At 47.0% G+C, this 21,648-nt stretch overlaps 1 protein-coding gene across 1 annotated transcript; it reads left to right on the forward strand.

Annotated features, from left to right (window-relative positions):
* Positions 1-1,145: 1,145 nt before the first annotated feature.
* Positions 1,146-20,712, forward strand: SPR (sepiapterin reductase). The gene is made up of 3 exons (XM_072126394.1): positions 1,146-1,526; positions 18,930-19,220; positions 20,373-20,712. The coding sequence occupies exons 1-3, from the start codon at positions 1,229-1,231 to the stop codon at positions 20,564-20,566; spliced, it is 783 nt and encodes a 260-aa protein (XP_071982495.1). The 5' UTR covers positions 1,146-1,228; the 3' UTR covers positions 20,567-20,712.
* The last annotated feature ends 936 nt before the right edge of the window (positions 20,713-21,648 follow it).

The raw sequence follows: 21,648 nt of genomic DNA on the forward strand, positions 1-21,648 counted from the left end.
TATTCTAATGAGCCTGAGGGGCTCTAGCAGAGCCCCTCTGTACTGTAGCTTCACAAACTGCTACTCTGCGTGAGATTACATGCTGCCCGGAGGTAGGAGTAATGTCCTGGGTTATCCGGATGGAGGATGATTTCCTCGCACACATGTGGCGGGTGTATGCAGCATGTGACAGGTAGCAGAGCTCCTGAGATCCATCCCCTGTGACTTCCAGGTCTCGTCCTCTGTATATAATCTGTGATTCCAGCAGACATTTACATCAGCGCCGCCATATACTGGGTCATCCATAGGGGGCGCCGCTCCGGGGCTGCACACATCGCACCTCCATTACTCGGCGTTACTGTCACGTGTGACCGCGGCCGCAGCCTCGGGACATGTGACCGCAGGACAACACCTGTAACGTCTCCAGTCCAACCATCCCGGAGAAATGGCTGCTTGTGATCCAAATCATCCTCAGATGGTGAAGTCTTCTATTCAGTGACAGCAAGCAGAGGTCTTATCCTGTAAAGTTTGCACAGGGAAACCCCTCTCCATCAGTCACTAGTGCAACCAATCAGAGAGGTTCACCAAGCACCTGTTTAAGATGAAAGGCGAGCAGGTATTGGTTCCTATCCCTGCCTGTCATACAGAGATGTAGATGACTCCGCCCAACTGTCGACTTATGCTACGTTGTGGTTTCGCCCTTGGGGCGGGACCTCTGTTAGGTGTTTGGTGACCCCGCCCTGAGGAGGAGCCTGTGCTGGGTGATTGTTCCGGGTTGTGCGATGATCCCGCCCCGGTAAGGACCCTGTGCTCTGCGGTGATGGCTCTCGTTCTCGCAGTAACCCCGCCCCTGGGAGGAGCCATTGCTCATTAGTGACCCCGCCCGGGGGAGGAGCCTGTGCACGGCAGTGATGGCTCTGGGTCGCGCAGTGTGTGTGTATTGATCCCGCCCCGGGGAGGAGCCATTGCTTAGTAGTGACCCCGCCCCGGGGAGGAGCCTGTGCACGGCAGTGATGGCTCTTGGTCGCGCAGTGTGTGTGGTGACCCCGCCCCGGGGAGGAGCCATTGCTCAGTAGTGACCCCCGCCCCGGGGAGGAGCCTGTGCTCTGCGGTGATGGCTCTGGGTCGCGCAGTGTGTGTAGTGACCCCGCCCCGGGGAGGAGCCTATGCTCGGTAGTGACCCCGCCCCTGGGAGGAGACTGTGCTCGGTAGTGACCCCGCCCCGGGGAGGAGCCTGTGCTCTGCGGTGATGGCTCTGGGTCGCGCAGTGTGTGTGGTGACCGGCGGCTCCCGGGGGTTCGGGCTCTCCGTGTGCCGGGAGTTGGTGTCCCGGGTGTCTCCGGGCTCGAAGCTGCTGCTGGTGTCCCGCTCCGAGGAGAAGCTGCGGCAGGAGGCGGAGGAGCTGCGGGGGAGATGTCCGGGGGTCACCGTGCACTGGCTGCCGGCAGATCTCAGCAACGAGGACGGGGTGAGGAGGACGGTGCGGGCGGCGGAGGAGATGAGCGGCCGGGACCGGGCCCAGACCCTCCTCATCATCAACAACGCCGGTACCGGAACCGGGGGGATGTGTATCATGTCTATACGGGTGTATATAGTGGTGTGTGTGTATATACGGGTGTATATAGTGGTGTGTGTGTGTATATACGGGTGTATATAGTGGTGTGTGTGTGTATATACGGGTGTATATAGTGGTGTGTGTGTGTATATACGGGTGTATATAGTGGTGTGTGTGTGTGTATATACGGGTGTATATAGTGGTGTGTGTGTGTATATACGGGTGTATATAGTGGTGTGTGTGTGTATATACGGGTGTATATAGTGGTGTGTGTGTGTATATACGGGTGTATATAGTGGTGTGTGTGTGTATATACGGGTGTATATAGTGGTGTGTGTGTGTATATACGGGTGTATATAGTGGTGTGTGTGTGTATATACGGGTGTATATAGTGGTGTGTGTGTGTATATACGGGTGTATATAGTGGTGTGTGTGTGTATATACGGGTGTATATAGTGGTGTGTGTGTGTATATACGGGTGTATATAGTGGTGTGTGTGTGTATATACGGGTGTATATAGTGGTGTGTGTGTGTATATACGGGTGTATATAGTGGTGTGTGTGTGTGTATATACGGGTGTATATAGTGGTGTGTGTGTGTGTATATACGGGTGTATATAGTGGTGTGTGTGTGTGTATATACGGGTGTATATAGTGGTGTGTGTGTGTGTATATACGGGTGTATATAGTGGTGTGTGTGTGTGTATATACGGGTGTATATAGTGGTGTGTGTGTGTGTATATACGGGTGTATATAGTGGTGTGTGTGTGTGTATATACGGGTGTATATAGTGGTGTGTGTGTGTGTATATACGGGTGTATATAGTGGTGTGTGTGTGTGTATATACGGGTGTATATAGTGGTGTGTGTGTGTGTATATACGGGTGTATATAGTGGTGTGTGTGTGTGTATATACGGGTGTATATAGTGGTGTGTGTGTGTGTATATACGGGTGTATATAGTGGTGTGTGTGTGTGTATATACGGGTGTATATAGTGGTGTGTGTGTGTGTATATACGGGTGTATATAGTGGTGTGTGTGTGTGTATATACGGGTGTATATAGTGGTGTGTGTGTGTGTATATACGGGTGTATATAGTGGTGTGTGTGTGTATATACGGGTGTATATAGTGGTGTGTGTGTGTATATACGGGTGTATATAGTGGTGTGTGTGTGTATATACGGGTGTATATAGTGGTGTGTGTGTGTATATACGGGTGTATATAGTGGTGTGTGTGTGTGTATATACGGGTGTATATAGTGGTGTGTGTGTGTGTATATACGGGTGTATATAGTGGTGTGTGTGTGTGTATATACGGGTGTATATAGTGGTGTGTGTGTGTGTATATACGGGTGTATATAGTGGTGTGTGTGTGTGTGTATATACGGGTGTATATAGTGGTGTGTGTGTGTGTGTGTATATACGGGTGTATATAGTGGTGTGTGTGTGTATATACGGGTGTATATAGTGGTGTGTGTGTGTGTGTGTATATACGGGTGTATATAGTGGTGTGTGTGTGTGTGTATATACGGGTGTATATAGTGGTGTGTGTGTGTGTGTATATACGGGTGTATATAGTGGTGTGTGTGTGTGTGTATATACGGGTGTATATAGTGGTGTGTGTGTGTGTGTATATACGGGTGTATATAGTGGTGTGTGTGTGTGTGTATATACGGGTGTATATAGTGGTGTGTGTGTGTGTGTATATACGGGTGTATATAGTGGTGTGTGTGTGTGTGTATATACGGGTGTATATAGTGGTGTGTGTGTGTGTGTATATACGGGTGTATATAGTGGTGTGTGTGTGTGTGTGTATATACGGGTGTATATAGTGGTGTGTGTGTGTGTGTGTATATACGGGTGTATATAGTGGTGTGTGTGTGTGTGTGTATATACGGGTGTATATAGTGGTGTGTGTGTGTGTGTGTATATACGGGTGTATATAGTGGTGTGTGTGTGTGTGTATATACGGGTGTATATAGTGGTGTGTGTGTGTGTGTATATACGGGTGTATATAGTGGTGTGTGTGTGTGTGTATATACGGGTGTATATAGTGGTGTGTGTGTGTGTGTATATACGGGTGTATATAGTGGTGTGTGTGTGTGTGTATATACGGGTGTATATAGTGGTGTGTGTGTGTGTGTATATACGGGTGTATATAGTGGTGTGTGTGTGTGTGTGTATATACGGGTGTATATAGTGGTGTGTGTGTGTGTGTATATACGGGTGTATATAGTGGTGTGTGTGTGTGTGTATATACGGGTGTATATAGTGGTGTGTGTGTGTGTGTATATACGGGTGTATATAGTGGTGTGTGTGTGTGTGTATATACGGGTGTATATAGTGGTGTGTGTGTGTGTATATACGGGTGTATATAGTGGTGTGTGTATATACGGGTGTATATAGTGGTGTGTGTATATACGGGTGTATATAGTGGTGTGTGTGTATATACGGGTGTATATAGTGGTGTGTGTGTATATACGGGTGTATATAGTGGTGTGTGTGTATATACGGGTGTATATAGTGGTGTGTGTGTATATACGGGTGTATATAGTGGTGTGTGTGTGTGTGTATATACGGGTGTATATAGTGGTGTGTGTGTATATACGGGTGTATATAGTGGTGTGTGTGTGTGTGTATATACGGGTGTATATAGTGGTGTGTGTGTGTGTGTATATACGGGTGTATATAGTGGTGTGTGTGTGTGTGTATATACGGGTGTATATAGTGGTGTGTGTGTGTGTGTATATACGGGTGTATATAGTGGTGTGTGTGTGTGTATATACGGGTGTATATAGTGGTGTGTGTGTGTGTGTATATACGGGTGTATATAGTGGTGTGTGTGTGTGTATATACGGGTGTATATAGTGGTGTGTGTGTGTGTATATACGGGTGTATATAGTGGTGTGTGTGCGGGTGTATATAGTGGTGTGTGTATATACGGGTGTATATAGTGGTGTGTGTATATACGGGTGTATATAGTGGTGTGTGTATATACGGGTGTATATAGTGGTGTGTGTATATACGGGTGTATATAGTGGTGTGTGTATATACGGGTGTATATAGTGGTGTGTGTATATACGGGTGTATATAGTGGTGTGTGTATATACGGGTGTATATAGTGGTGTGTGTATATACGGGTGTATATAGTGGTGTGTGTATATACGGGTGTATATAGTGGTGTGTGTATATACGGGTGTATATAGTGGTGTGTGTGTGTGTGTATATACGGGTGTATATAGTGGTGTGTGTGTGTGTGTATATACGGGTGTATATAGTGGTGTGTGTGTATATACGGGTGTATATAGTGGTGTGTGTGTGTGTGTGTATATACGGGTGTATATAGTGGTGTGTGTATATACGGGTGTATATAGTGGTGTGTGTGTGTGTGTGTGTATATACGGGTGTATATAGTGGTGTGTGTGTGTGTGTATATACGGGTGTATATAGTGGTGTGTGTGTGTGTGTATATACGGGTGTATATAGTGGTGTGTGTGTGTGTGTGTATATACGGGTGTATATAGTGGTGTGTGTATATAGTGGTGTGTGTGTGTGTGTATATACGGGTGTATATAGTGGTGTGTGTGTGTGTATATACGGGTGTATATAGTGGTGTGTGTGTGTGTATATACGGGTGTATATAGTGGTGTGTGTGTGTGTGTGTATATACGGGTGTATATAGTGGTGTGTGTGTGTATATACGGGTGTATATAGTGGTGTGTGTGTGTGTGTATATACGGGTGTATATAGTGGTGTGTGTGTGTGTATATACGGGTGTATATAGTGGTGTGTGTGTATATACGGGTGTATATAGTGGTGTGTGTATATACGGGTGTATATAGTGGTGTGTGTGTGTGTGTATATACGGGTGTATATAGTGGTGTGTGTATATAGTGGTGTGTGTGTGTGTGTATATACGGGTGTATATAGTGGTGTGTGTGTGTGTATATACGGGTGTATATAGTGGTGTGTGTATATAGTGGTGTGTGTGTGTGTGTATATACGGGTGTATATAGTGGTGTGTGTGTGTATATACGGGTGTATATAGTGGTGTGTGTGTGTGTGTGTATATACGGGTGTATATAGTGGTGTGTGTGTGTGTGTGTGTATATACGGGTGTATATAGTGGTGTGTGTGTGTGTGTGTGTGTATATACGGGTGTATATAGTGGTGTGTGTGTGTGTGTGTATATACGGGTGTATATAGTGGTGTGTGTGTGTGTGTGTGTGTATATACGGGTGTATATAGTGGTGTGTGTGTGTGTGTGTATATACGGGTGTATATAGTGGTGTGTGTGTGTGTGTATATACGGGTGTATATAGTGGTGTGTGTGTGTGTGTATATACGGGTGTATATAGTGGTGTGTGTGTGTGTGTATATACGGGTGTATATAGTGGTGTGTGTGTGTGTGTATATACGGGTGTATATAGTGGTGTGTGTGTGTGTATATACGGGTGTATATAGTGGTGTGTGTGTGTGTGTATATACGGGTGTATATAGTGGTGTGTGTGTGTGTGTATATACGGGTGTATATAGTGGTGTGTGTGTGTGTGTGTGTGTATATACGGGTGTATATAGTGGTGTGTGTGTGTGTATATACGGGTGTATATAGTGGTGTGTGTGTGTATATACGGGTGTATATAGTGGTGTGTGTGTGTGTATATACGGGTGTATATAGTGGTGTGTGTGTGTGTGTATATACGGGTGTATATAGTGGTGTGTGTGTGTGTGTGTGTGTATATACGGGTGTATATAGTGGTGTGTGTGTGTATATACGGGTGTATATAGTGGTGTGTGTGTGTATATACGGGTGTATATAGTGGTGTGTGTGTGTGTATATACGGGTGTATATAGTGGTGTGTGTGTGTGTGTATATACGGGTGTATATAGTGGTGTGTGTGTATATACGGGTGTATATAGTGGTGTGTGTGTGTGTGTATATACGGGTGTATATAGTGGTGTGTGTGTGTGTGTATATACGGGTGTATATAGTGGTGTGTGTGTGTGTGTATATACGGGTGTATATAGTGGTGTGTGTGTGTGTGTGTATATACGGGTGTATATAGTGGTGTGTGTGTGTGTGTGTGTATATACGGGTGTATATAGTGGTGTGTGTGTGTGTGTGTATATACGGGTGTATATAGTGGTGTGTGTGTGTGTATATACGGGTGTATATAGTGGTGTGTGTATATAGTGGTGTGTGTGTGTGTGTATATACGGGTGTATATAGTGGTGTGTGTGTGTGTGTGTGTATATACGGGTGTATATAGTGGTGTGTGTGTGTGTGTGTGTGTGTATATATACGGGTGTATATAGTGGTGTGTGTGTGTGTGTGTGTGTATATACGGGTGTATATAGTGGTGTGTGTGTGTGTGTGTGTGTATATACGGGTGTATATAGTGGTGTGTGTGTGTGTGTGTGTATATACGGGTGTATATAGTGGTGTGTGTGTGTGTGTGTGTGTATATACGGGTGTATATAGTGGTGTGTGTGTGTGTGTGTATATACGGGTGTATATAGTGGTGTGTGTGTGTGTGTGTGTGTGTATATACGGGTGTATATAGTGGTGTGTGTGTGTGTGTGTATATACGGGTGTATATAGTGGTGTGTGTGTGTGTGTATATATACGGGTGTATATAGTGGTGTGTGTGTGTGTGTGTATATACGGGTGTATATAGTGGTGTGTGTGTGTGTGTATATACGGGTGTATATAGTGGTGTGTGTGTGTGTATATACGGGTGTATATAGTGGTGTGTGTGTGTGTGTGTGTATATAGTGGTGTGTGTGTGTGTGTATATACGGGTGTATATAGTGGTGTGTGTGTGTGTGTGTGTGTGTGTATATACGGGTGTATATAGTGGTGTGTGTGTGTGTGTATATACGGGTGTATATAGTGGTGTGTGTGTGTATATACGGGTGTATATAGTGGTGTGTGTGTGTATATACGGGTGTATATAGTGGTGTGTGTGTGTATATACGGGTGTATATAGTGGTGTGTGTGTGTGTGTGTGTGTATATACGGGTGTATATAGTGGTGTGTGTGTGTATATACGGGTGTATATAGTGGTGTGTGTGTGTGTGTGTGTGTGTATATACGGGTGTATATAGTGGTGTGTGTGTGTGTGTGTATATACGGGTGTATATAGTGGTGTGTGTGTGTATATACGGGTGTATATAGTGGTGTGTGTGTGTGTATATACGGGTGTATATAGTGGTGTGTGTGTGTATATACGGGTGTATATAGTGGTGTGTGTGTGTATATAGTGGTGTGTGTGTGTGTGTATATACGGGTGTATATAGTGGTGTGTGTGTGTGTGTATATACGGGTGTATATAGTGGTGTGTGTGTGTATATACGGGTGTATATAGTGGTGTGTGTGTGTGTGTGTGTGTATATAGTGGTGTGTGTGTGTATATACGGGTGTATATAGTGGTGTGTGTGTGTGTGTATATACGGGTGTATATAGTGGTGTGTGTGTGTGTGTATATACGGGTGTATATAGTGGTGTGTGTGTGTGTGTATATACGGGTGTATATAGTGGTGTGTGTGTGTGTGTGTGTATATACGGGTGTATATAGTGGTGTGTGTGTGTGTGTGTGTATATACGGGTGTATATAGTGGTGTGTGTGTGTGTATATACGGGTGTATATAGTGGTGTGTGTGTGTGTATATACGGGTGTATATAGTGGTGTGTGTGTGTGTGTGTGTGTGTGTATATACGGGTGTATATAGTGGTGTGTGTGTATATACGGGTGTATATAGTGGTGTGTGTGTGTGTGTATATACGGGTGTATATAGTGGTGTGTGTGTGTGTGTGTATATACGGGTGTATATAGTGGTGTGTGTGTGTGTGTGTATATACGGGTGTATATAGTGGTGTGTGTGTGTATATACGGGTGTATATAGTGGTGTGTGTGTGTATATACGGGTGTATATAGTGGTGTGTGTGTGTGTGTGTATATACGGGTGTATATAGTGGTGTGTGTGTGTATATACGGGTGTATATAGTGGTGTGTGTGTGTATATACGGGTGTATATAGTGGTGTGTGTGTGTGTGTGTGTATATACGGGTGTATATAGTGGTGTGTGTGTGTGTGTGTGTGTGTGTGTATATACGGGTGTATATAGTGGTGTGTGTGTATATACGGGTGTATATAGTGGTGTGTGTGTGTGTATATACGGGTGTATATAGTGGTGTGTGTGTGTGTGTGTGTATATACGGGTGTATATAGTGGTGTGTGTGTGTGTGTGTGTATATACGGGTGTATATAGTGGTGTGTGTGTGTATATACGGGTGTATATAGTGGTGTGTGTGTGTATATACGGGTGTATATAGTGGTGTGTGTGTGTATATACGGGTGTATATAGTGGTGTGTGTGTGTGTGTGTGTATATACGGGTGTATATAGTGGTGTGTGTGTGTGTGTGTATATACGGGTGTATATAGTGGTGTGTGTGTGTGTATATACGGGTGTATATAGTGGTGTGTGTGTGTATATACTTGTGTATATAGTGGTGTGTGTGTGTGTATATACGGGTGTATATAGTGGTGTGTGTGTGTGTGTATATACGGGTGTATATAGTGGTGTGTGTGTGTGTGTGTGTATATACGGGTGTATATAGTGGTGTGTGTGTGTGTGTATATACGGGTGTATATAGTGGTGTGTGTGTGTGTGTGTATATACGGGTGTATATAGTGGTGTGTGTGTGTGTATATACGGGTGTATATAGTGGTGTGTGTGTGTGTGTGTGTATATACGGGTGTATATAGTGGTGTGTGTGTGTGTGTGTGTATATACGGGTGTATATAGTGGTGTGTGTGTGTGTGTGTGTATATACGGGTGTATATAGTGGTGTGTGTGTATATACGGGTGTATATAGTGGTGTGTGTGTGTATATACGGGTGTATATAGTGGTGTGTGTGTGTATATACGGGTGTATATAGTGGTGTGTGTGTATATACGGGTGTATATAGTGGTGTGTGTGTGTGTGTGTGTATATACGGGTGTATATACGGGTGTATATAGTGGTGTGTGTGTGTATATACGGGTGTATATAGTGGTGTGTGTGTGTGTGTATATACGGGTGTATATAGTGGTGTGTGTGTGTGTATATACGGGTGTATATAGTGGTGTGTGTATATACGGGTGTATATAGTGGTGTGTGTGTGTGTGTGTATATACGGGTGTATATAGTGGTGTGTGTGTGTGTGTGTATATACGGGTGTATATAGTGGTGTGTGACGTACATGTATGACATACAGTCATGGCCATAAGTTTTGAGAATGACACAATCACTGCTGCATTCTGTCACAATGTGTTGGTTTTGTTTGTCCCCCGTCTCCTGATGATTGACCACAAGTTCTCAATAGGATAAGATCTGGGGAAAGGGGATTAATCAGCGACAATGACCCCCCCCAGTCCTCAGCGTCCACTCCCTGCACCTCCTGCAGAATATCCGTCTGTCCCCCCAGTCCTCAGCGTCCACTCCCTGCACCTCCTGCAGAATATCCGTCTGTCCCCCCAGTCCTCAGCGTCCACTCCCTGCACCTCCTGCAGAATATCCGTCTGTCCCCCAGTCCTCAGCGTCCGCTCCCTGCACCTCCTGCAGAATATCCGTCTGTCCCCCAGTCCTCAGCGTCCACTCCCTGCACCTCCTGCAGAATATCCGTCTGTCCCCCCAGTCCTCAGCGTCCACTCCCTGCACCTCCTGCAGAATATCCGTCTGTCCCCCCAGTCCTCAGCGTCCACTCCCTGCACCTCCTGCAGAATATCCGTCTGTCCCCCAGTCCTCAGCGTCCACTCCCTGCACCTCCTGCAGAATATCCGTCTGTCCCCCAGTCCTCAGCGTCCACTCCCTGCACCTCCTGCAGAATATCCGTCTGTCCCCCAGTCCTCAGCGTCCACTCCCTGCACCTCCTGCAGAATATCCGTCTGTTCCCCAGTCCTCAGCGTCCACTCCCTGCACCTCCTGCAGAATATCCGTCTGTTCCCCAGTCCTCAGCGTCCACTCCCTGCACCTCCTGCAGAATATCCGTCTGTCCCCCAGTCCTCAGCGTCCACTCCCTGCACCTCCTGCAGAATATCCGTCTGTCCCCCAGTCCTCAGCGTCCACTCCCTGCACCTCCTGCAGAATATCCGTCTGTTCCCCAGTCCTCAGCGTCCACTCCCTGCACCTCCTGCAGAATATCCGTCTGTTCCTGATGGTTTCTGGAGAGAAGCGGCTTCTGTGCTGCCCTCCTGGACACCAGGCCTTGCTCCAGGAGTCTCCGCAGTGTCACAGTGCGTGCAGATGCCTCACACCTGCTGCTGCCATTCCTGAGCTCTGCGATGCTGGGAGCCCCATCCCCAAGCTGAGACACTTGTAAGAGCCGGTCCTGGTGCTTGCTGGTCCTTCTTGGGCGCCCTGGAGCCTTTTTGGTAACAATGGAGCCTCTCTCCTTGAATTCCTTGATGATGCGATAGATTGGTGACTGAGGTGACATCTTTCTCGCTGCGATACTCTTCCCTGTGGACAGTTTTGTGCAGTGCAATGATGACTGCGCGTGTTTCTTTAGAGATAACCATGGGTAACAGAAGAGAAACAATGATGCCAAGCACCAGCCTCCAGCCTAAAGTGTCCAGTGGTGTGATTCTTACTTAAAGGGGTATTCCCATCTGGGCATTTACATTTAATTTAATTAATTTGCCATTTGTAAACATTTCTTCAATTGGATGTTATTAAAAAAATGTTCCTGTGTGAAGATAATTTCTCATAAATGTAGTCATGTTGTCCCTTAGAAAGGAGATGGCTTCCTTGGATACGACCACCTCACATTTTGGCAGCGGTGGCCAGACTTGCGCTATAGAGTCCTGCCGGACCAGCAGGATTCAGCAATCATTACCACAGGACGGCTGTGGGACCTGCAGTAACTCCCAGATATTTCATATACAAAAACAATTTGTTTCTTTGTGCAATCCCTCCAGCAGAGGTGGTCGTATCCAAGGAAGCTATCTCATTTCTAAGGGACCATATCACTACATTTATGAGAAATTATCTTCACACGGGAACATTTTTTTAATAACATCCAATTGAAGAAATGTTTATATATGGCAGATTAATGAAAGTGAATGTGACTGCCCAGACGAGAGGAGAATACCCCTTTAACCCCTTAAGGACGCAGGGTTTTTCGCTCATTTCTCGCTCTCCACCTTCAAAAATCCATAACCTTTTCATTTTCCCGTGTACAGAGCTGTGTGAGGGCTTATTTTGTGTGTAACAAAGTTTACATTTATGTGATGTTATTTATTATAACATGCCGTGTACTGGGAAGCGTGAAAAAATTGCACGTGCGTCACGTTCTTGTGGGCTCAGTGTTTACGACTTTCACTTTGCACTCCGAAAAACACGTCTGCTTTATTCTTTGGTTCGGTGCGATCGCGGTGATACCAAATTTATACGGGTTTTATTGAGTTTTACTACATTTTCAAAAATTAAACGAATATGTATGAAAAAGGAAAAAAAAAATTTGCCATCTTCTGATGCTAATAACTTTTCCATACTTTGGGGCGGAGCTGGGGGAGGGGTCATTTTTTTGCAAAATGAGCCGACGTTTGCATTGCTACCATTTAGAGGTCTGTGCGACATTTTGATCACTTTTCATTACCTAATGACCTTGTGATTATTACTGTTTATTATGTTTTATATCAGTTCTAGGGAAGGGGGGGTGATTTGAACTTAACATTTTATAAAAATTTTTTAAACTTTTTTTTTTTTTTTTTTACACTATTTCTTAGACCCTCTAGGGCAGTGATGGCAAACCTTTTATAGACAGAGTGCCCAACCAACAAACAAAACCTACTTTTATGTCGTTAAGTGCCTACATGACAATTTCGGCAGCAACCTATTGATCCCAGCTGTATCACAAGTTTCAATCGTATTTGTGTCCTGAGGACACCAATACAATAGAAAGAAGATGGAGAAATTTTAATTTTAGCTTCCTTCCAGGTGACCCAGAGCAGGAGCTCCAACAATAATCTATCTCTGTCAACACCTTGTTTCTTGTGTAGTCCTGGTAGCCAAGGAGGTTTCTCTTAAAAATAACACTGAGCATAGCATGTCCATGGCTGTCTTGGACTGCAGGAGGAAGCCTTGAGTCACATCTAGAAAATTCTGTCCTGGGGTGATGGCCTGGGTGCCCACAGAAAAGGCTCTGAGTGCCACATCTGGCACCCGTGCCATAGGTTCGCCACCACTGCTCTAGGGTCTAGGATCGTTCCTACCATATGCTGCAATGCAACTGTATTGGAGTATATGGAGTTTTTGCCACTGGCTCATTGTAACGAATCTGCAGAAACCATTCAGCCTCGGGTCAAATGAAGACCGCCAGCTAAGTCAAAAGAAGAAGTGAACACTTAGCCCCTGAGCCCTCTTCATACACCCTTCATATGTCTGGGGCGCACAGCGTGAAGGGGTTAATCCTGACAGATTGTCCCCCGCCCTGTCCCCATCAGCCCCCGCACCTGTGTTACTGGAGACATCACTGACACCATGGCCGCTGCTCCGCCTAAGGCGCCTGCAATGAAGCTGAAATGTGTTTTGGGGGAAAAAGTTCATTTTCTAGGCAAATATTGACTTTGCAATTAATTGCTGTTAAGCTGATCACTCTTTATAACATTCTGGAGAATATGCAAATTACCATTATACAACCTGATGCAGGAGACTTTGTAACAATTAACATTTGTATCATTCTCAAAACTAATGGCCATGACACTGTATGTGCTGGTGGCAGCTGTGTGATGGATATGTGTGATGTGTGTGTATATACCGTATACTGGTGTATGACATGTATGATGTATATGTGCTGGTGGCAGCTGTGTGATGGATATGTGTGATGTGTGTGTATATACCGTATACTGGTGTATGACATGTATGATGTATATGTGCTGGTGGCAGCTGTGTGATGGATATGTGTGATGTGTGTGTATATACCGTATACTGGTGTATGACATGTATGATGTATATGTGCTGGTGGCAGCTGTGTGATGGATATGTGTGATGTGTGTGTATATACCGTATACTGGTGTATGACATGTATGATGTATATGTGCTGGTGGCAGCTGTGTGATGGATATGTGTGATGTGTGTGTATATACCGTATACTGGTGTATGACATGTATGATGTATATGTGCTGGTGGCAGCTGTGTGATGGATATGTGTGATGTGTGTGTATATACCGTATACTGGTATATGACATGTATGATGTATATGTGCTGGTGGCAGCTGTGTGATGGATATGTGTGATGTGTGTGTGTGTATATACCGTATACTGGTGTATGACATGTATGATGTATATGTGCTGGTGGCAGCTGTGTGATGGATATGTGTGATGTGTGTGTATATACCGTATACTGGTATATGACATGTATGATGTATATGTGCTGGTGGCAGCTGTGTGATGGATATGTGTGATGTGTGTGTATATACCGTATACTGGTGTATGACATGTATGATGTATATGTGCTGGTGGCAGCTGTGTGATGGATATGTGTGATGTGTGTGTATATACCGTATACTGGTATATGACATGTATGATGTATATGTGCTGGTGGCAGCTGTGTGATGGATATGTGTGATGTGTGTGTGTGTATATACCGTATACTGGTGTATGACATGTATGATGTATATGTGCTGGTGGCAGCTGTGTGATGGATATGTGTGATGTGTGTGTATATACCGTATACTGGTATATGACATGTATGATGTATATGTGCTGGTGGCAGCTGTGTGATGGATATGTGTGATGTGTGTGTGTGTGTGTATATACCGTATACTGGTGTATGACATGTATGATGTATATGTGCTGGTGGCAGCTGTGTGATGGATATGTGTGATGTGTGTGTATATACCGTATACTGGTGTATGACATGTATGATGTATATGTGCTGGTGGCAGCTGTGTGATGGATATGTGTGATGTGTGTGTATATACCGTATACTGGTGTATGACATGTATGATGTATATGTGCTGGTGGCAGCTGTGTGATGGATATGTGTGATGTGTGTGTATATACCGTATACTGGTGTATGACATGTATGATGTATATGTGCTGGTGGCAGCTGTGTGATGGATATGTGTGATGTGTGTGTATATACCGTATACTGGTGTATGACATGTATGATGTATATGTGCTGGTGGCAGCTGTGTGATGGATATGTGTGATGTGTGTGTATATACCGTATACTGGTATATGACATGTATGATGTATATGTGCTGGTGGCAGCTGTGTGATGGATATGTGTGATGTGTGTGTGTGTATATACCGTATACTGGTGTATGACATGTATGATGTATATGTGCTGGTGGCAGCTGTGTGATGGATATGTGTGATGTGTGTGTATATACTGTATACTGGTATATGACATGTATGATGTATATGTGCTGGTGGCAGCTGTGTGATGGATATGTGTGATGTGTGTGTATATACCGTATACTGGTGTATGACATGTATGATGTATATGTGCTGGTGGCAGCTGTGTGATGGATATGTGTGATGTGTGTGTATATACCGTATACTGGTATATGACATGTATGATGTATATGTGCTGGTGGCAGCTGTGTGATGGATATGTGTGATGTGTGTGTGTGTATATACCGTATACTGGTGTATGACATGTATGATGTATATGTGCTGGTGGCAGCTGTGTGATGGATATGTGTGATGTGTGTGTATATACCGTATACTGGTATATGACATGTATGATGTATATGTGCTGGTGGCAGCTGTGTGATGGATATGTGTGATGTGTGTGTGTGTGTGTATATACCGTATACTGGTGTATGACATGTATGATGTATATGTGCTGGTGGCAGCTGTGTGATGGATATGTGTGATGTGTGTGTATATACCGTATACTGGTATATGACATGTATGATGTATATGTGCTGGTGGCAGCTGTGTGATGGATATGTGTGATGTGTGTGTATATACCGTATACTGGTGTATGACATGTATGATGTATATGTGCTGGTGGCAGCTGTGTGATGGATATGTGTGATGTGTGTGTATATACCGTATACTGGTGTATGACATGTATGATGTATATGTGCTGGTGGCAGCTGTGTGATGGATATGTGTGATGTGTGTGTATATACCGTATACTGGTGTATGACATGTATGATGTATATGTGCTGGTGGCAGCTGTGTGATGGATATGTGTGATGTGTGTGTATATACCGTATACTGGTGTATGACATGTATGATGTATATGTGCTGGCGGCTGTGTGATGGATATGTGTGATGTGTGTGTATATACCGTATACTGGTGTATGCCATGTATGATGTATATGTGCTGGTGGCAGCTGTGTGATGGATATGTGTGATGTGTGTGTATATACCGTATACTGGTGTATGACATGTATGATGTATATGTGCTGGTGGCAGCTGTGTGATGGATATGTGTGATGTGTGTGTATATACCGTATACTGGTGTATGACATGTATGATGTATATGTGCTGGTGGCAGCTGTGTGATGGATATGTGTGATGTGTGTGTGTATATACCGTATACTGGTGTATGCCATGTATGATGTATATGTGCTGGTGGCAGCTGTGTGATGGATATGTGTGATGTGTGTGTGTATATACCGTATACTGGTGTATGCCATGTATGATGTATATGTGCTGGTGGCAGCTGTGTGATGGATATGTGTGATGTGTGTGTGTATATACCGTATACTGGTGTATGCCATGTATGATGTATATGTGCTGGTGGCGGCTGTGTGATGGATATGTGTGATGTGTGTGTATATACCGTATACTGGTATATGACATGTATGATGTATATGTGCTGGTGGCAGCTGTGTGATGGATATGTGTGATGTGTGTGTGTATATACCGTATACTGGTGTATGACATGTATGATGTATATGTGCTGGCGGCAGCTGTGTGATGGATATGTGTGATGTGTGTGTATATACCGTATACTGGTGTATGCCATGTATGATGTATATGTGCTGGTGGCAGCTGTGTGATGGATATGTGTGATGTGTGTGTGTATATACCGTATACTGGTATATGACATGTATGATGTATATGTGCTGGTGGCGGCTGTGTGATGGATATGTGTGATGTGTGTGTATATACCGTATACTGGTGTATGACATGTATGATGTATATGTGCTGGCGGCAGCTGTGTGATGTGTGTGTATATACTGGTATTTATAGTGTGATGTGTGTGTATATACACTGGTGAATGCTGTGTGCTGGCGGCCTCTGTGTGATGTATGATGTGTGTGTATATATCGGTGTATGACATGTATGATGTATGTGTGCTGACGGCGGCTGTGTCTCTCATGCAGGCAGCCACTGTGTGATGTATATGTATGATGATGTATGTATCAGTTGTGTCTCTCTCTAATGTACACATTTATTGATGTATGTCTTAGCTGTGTCTCTCTTGCAGGGTCTCTCGTGCTGGGGGGTGGCTGTGTGATGAGTGGTGCGTGTGATTGATGAGTGGTGCGCGTGATTGATGAGTCTCTCTTGCTGGGTCTCTCTTGCAGGGTCTGCTGTGTGATGCGCGGTGTATGATGTGTCTCTCTTGCAGGGTCTCTCGTGCTGGGCGGCTGTGTGATGTGTGATGATGTTTATGTGTGATGTGTCTCTCTTGCAGGGTCTGCTGTGTGATGCACATGTGTGATGCATCACACATCATACATATACATCATACATCACACACCGCGCATCACACAGCAGACCCTGCAAGAGAGGCACAGGTCATTATACATATACATCACACATCATACATATACATCACACATATGCATCACACAGCAGACCATGCAAGAGAGACACATCACACATCATACATATATATCATACATCACACAGCAGCCCCAGCACGAGACCCTGCAAGAGAGACACATCACACATCATACATCATACATCACACAGCCATCCTAGCACGAGAGACCCTGCAAGAGAGACGCATCACACATGATGTGTGATGCGTCTCTCTTGCATGGTCTGCTGTGTGATGCATATGTGTGATGTATATGTATGATGTATATGTATAATGACCTGTGTCTCTCTTGCAGGGTCTGCTGTGTGATGCGCGGTGTGTGATGTATATGTATGATGTATATGTATGATGATGTGTTATGCGTCTCTCTTGCAGGGTCTGCTGTGTGATGCATATGTGTGATGTATATGTATGATGTGTGATGCGTCTCTCTTGCAGGGTCTCTCGTGCTAGGATGGATGTGTGATGCGCTGTGTGTGATGTATGATGTGTCTCACTTGCAGGGTCTCTCGTGCTGGGGCGGCTGTGTGATGTATGATGTATATGTATGATGTGTGATGTATGATGTGTGATGCGTCTCTCTTGCAGGGTCTGCTGTGTGATGCATATGTGTGATGTGTCTCTCTTGCAGGGTCTCATGCTGGGGTGGCTGTGTGATGTACAATGTATAATGACCTGTGTCTCTCTTGTAGGGTCTCGTGCTGGGGCTGCTGTGTGATATATGATATATATGTATGATGTGTGATGCGTCTCTCTTGCAGGGTCTGCTGTGTGATGCATATGTGTGATGTATATGTGTGATGTGTCTCTCTTGCAGGGTCTCATGCTGGGGTGGCTGTGTGATGTACAATGTATAATGACCTGTGTCTCTCTTGTAGGGTCTCGTGCTGGGGCTGCTGTGTGATATATGATATATATGTATGATGTGTGATGCGTCTCTCTTGCAGGGTCTGCTGTGTGATGCATATGTGTGATGTATATGTGTGATGTGTCTCTCTTGCAGGGTCTGCTGTGTGATGCATATGTGTGATGTGTCTCTCTTGCAGGGTCTCATGCTGGGGTGGCTGTGTGATGTACAATGTATAATGACCTGTGTCTCTCTTGTAGGGTCTCGTGCTGGGGCTGCTGTGTGATGTATGATATATATGTATGATGTGTGATGCGTCTCTCTTGCAGGGTCTGCTGTGTGATGCATATGTGTGATGTATATGTGTGATGTGTCTCTCTTGCAGGGTCTGCTGTGTGATGCATGTGTGTGATGTATATGTATGATGTGTGATGTGTCTCTCTTGCAGGGTCTCATGCTGGGGTGGCTGTGTGATGTACAATGTATAATGACCTGTGTCTCTCTTGTAGGGTCTCGTGCTGGGGCTGCTGTGTGATGTATGATATATATGTATGATGTGTGATGCGTCTCTCTTGCAGGGTCTGCTGTGTGATGCATATGTGTGATGTATATGTGTGATGTGTCTCTCTTGCAGGGTCTGCTGTGTGATGCATGTGTGTGATGTATATGTATGATGTGTGATGTGTCTCTCTTGCAGGGTCTCTTGTGCAGGGTCTGCTGTGTGATATATGATATATATGTATGATGTGTGATGTGTCTCTCTTGCAGGGTCTCTGGGTGACATCAGTAAGAAGTTTGTGGAGATGACGGATGTGGATGAGGTGTCGGGATACTTGTCCCTCAATGTGTCCTGCACCCTGTGCCTCACCTCCTCTCTGCTGCGGGTGTTCCCGGGGCGGCCGGGGCTGCAGCGGCTGGTGGTGAACGTGTCGTCTCTGGCCGCGCTGCAGCCCTTCAGGTCCTGGAGCCTGTACTGTGCCGGGAAGGCGGCCCGAGACATGATGTTCAGGGTCCTGGCAGCCGAGGAGGGAGACGTCCGGGTCCTCAACTACGCCCCAGGTGTGTGACCTCATCAACATGAAGGGGGGGGGTGACCTCATCAACGGTGGGGGGATGTGACCTCATCAACATGAAGGGGGGGATGTGACCTCATCAACATGAAGGGGGGGATGTGACCTCATCAACATGAAGGGGGGGATGTGACCTCATCAACATGAAGGGGGGGATGTGACCTCATCAACATGAAGGGGGGGGTGACCTCATCAACATGAAGGGGGGGGTGACCTCATCAACATGAAGGGGGGGGGTGACCTCATCAACATGAAGGGGGGGGGTGACCTCATCAACATGAAGGGGGGGGGTGACCTCATCAACATGAAGGGGGGGGTGACCTCATGAATGGGGGGTTGGGGGTGGTGTGACCTCATCAATGGGGGGGAGGATGTGACCTCATCAAGAGGGGGGGGGGGGTGACTTCATCAACAGAGAAGCCCACAGCTCTCCCCCTGTCCGCTGCTCACCAGCCCCATCCCCCGCTGATCATATGACCTCTCCTCCACTCACTCAGAGTCCAGGGTTCAGCATAATGTGACATCAGGAGTTAGTGGGCACTGACCCAGGATACCAGCCCCTCCCTGTAACCCCTGGCTGGTGGTGGTGCAGGACCCCCGGTACTGATGAGGGGGAGGGGCTGGTGGTGGTGCAGGACCCCCGGTACTGATGAGGGGGAGGGGCTGGTGGTGGTGCAGGACCCCCGGTAGTGATTGGCGGGGGAGGGGCTGGTGATGGTGCAGGACCCCTGGTACTGATGAGGGGGAGGGGCTGGTGATTGCGCAGGACCCCCGGTACTGATGAGGGGGAGGGGCTGGTGGTGGTGCAGAACCCCCGGTACTGATGAGGGGGAGGGGCTGGTGGTGGTGCAGGACCCCTGGTACTGATGAGGGGGAGGGGCTGCTGATGGCGCAGGACCCCCGGCAGTGATAGGAGGGGGGAGGGGCTGGTGATGGCGCAGGACCCCCGGCAGTGATAGGAGGGGGGAGGGGCTGGTGGTGGTGCAGGACCCTTGGTACTGATGAGGGGGAGGGGCTGGTGGTGGTGCAGGACCCCCGGTACTGATGAGGGGGAGGGGCTGGTGGTGGTGCAGGACCCCTGGCAGTGATAGACGGGGGGCTGGTGATGTTGGGGTGACTGATGCCGTGTCTTATCATGCAGGACCCCTGGACACGGACATGCAGTTGCAGGCGCGGACGCAGACAGCGGACCCCGAGGTGCGGGAACAGCTCCTCCATATGAAGAATAGTGGAAAGTTGGTGGATCCAGGGGCCTCTGCCCGCAAGATGCTGGACCTCCTCCAGAGCGGCGCCTACCAGTCCGGGGACCACGTGGATTACTATGACGAGGTGTAATGCCCCTCCTGGACCGACGCCTGGTACTTGTAGAATATTGGGGAACACTCACAGGAATCAAAGGGACACCCCAAAATGTGCAATATACAACTGTGCTTGTGGCCTTACAGGGGGGGTCACCCTCATACCTCTACACCTCTGCATTGGGGGGGGGGGGGTCACCCTCATACCTCTACACCTCTGCATTGGGGGGGGGGTCACCCTCATACCTCTACACCTCTGCATTGGGGGGGGGGGGGTCACCCTCATACCTCTACACCTCTGCATTGGGGGGGGGGGTCACCCTCATACCTCTACACCTCTGCATTGGGGGGGGGGGTCACCCTCATACCTCTACACCTCTGCATTGGGGGGGGGGGGGTCACCCTCATACCTCTACACCTCTGCATTGGGGGGGGGGGGGTCACCCTCATACCTCTACACCTCTGCATTGGGGGGGGGGGGTCACCCTCATACCTCTACACCTCTGCATTGGGGGGGGGGTCACCCTCATACCTCTACACCTCTGCATTGGGGGGGGGGGGGGTCACCCTCATACCTCTACACCTCTGCATTGGGGGGGGGGTCACCCTCATACCTCTACACCTCTGCATGGGGGGGGGGTCACCCTCATACCTCTACACCTCTGCATTGGGGGGGGGGGGTCACCCTCATACCTCTACACCTCTGCATTGGGGGGGGGGTCACCCTCATACCTCTACACCTCTGCATTGGGGGGGGGGTCACCCTCATACCTCTACACCTCTGCATTGGGGGGGGGGGTCACCCTCATACCTCTACACCTCTGCATTGGGGGGGGGGGTCACCCTCATACCTCTACACCTCTGCATTGGGGGGGGGGGGGGTCACCCTCATACCTCTACACCTCTGCATTGGGGGGGGGGGGGGGGGTCACCCTCATACCTCTACACCTCTGCATTGGGGGGGGGGGGGGGTCACCCTCATACCTCTACACCTCTGCATTGGGGGGGGGGGGGTCACCCTCATACCTCTACACCTCTGCATTGGGGGGGGGGGGTCACCCTCATACCTCTACACCTCTGCATTGGGGGGGGGGGGGTCACCCTCATACCTCTACACCT

This window comes from Engystomops pustulosus, chromosome 1 (assembly GCF_040894005.1).
Source record: "Engystomops pustulosus chromosome 1, aEngPut4.maternal, whole genome shotgun sequence".
Classification (NCBI taxonomy): Eukaryota; Metazoa; Chordata; class Amphibia; order Anura; family Leptodactylidae; genus Engystomops; species Engystomops pustulosus.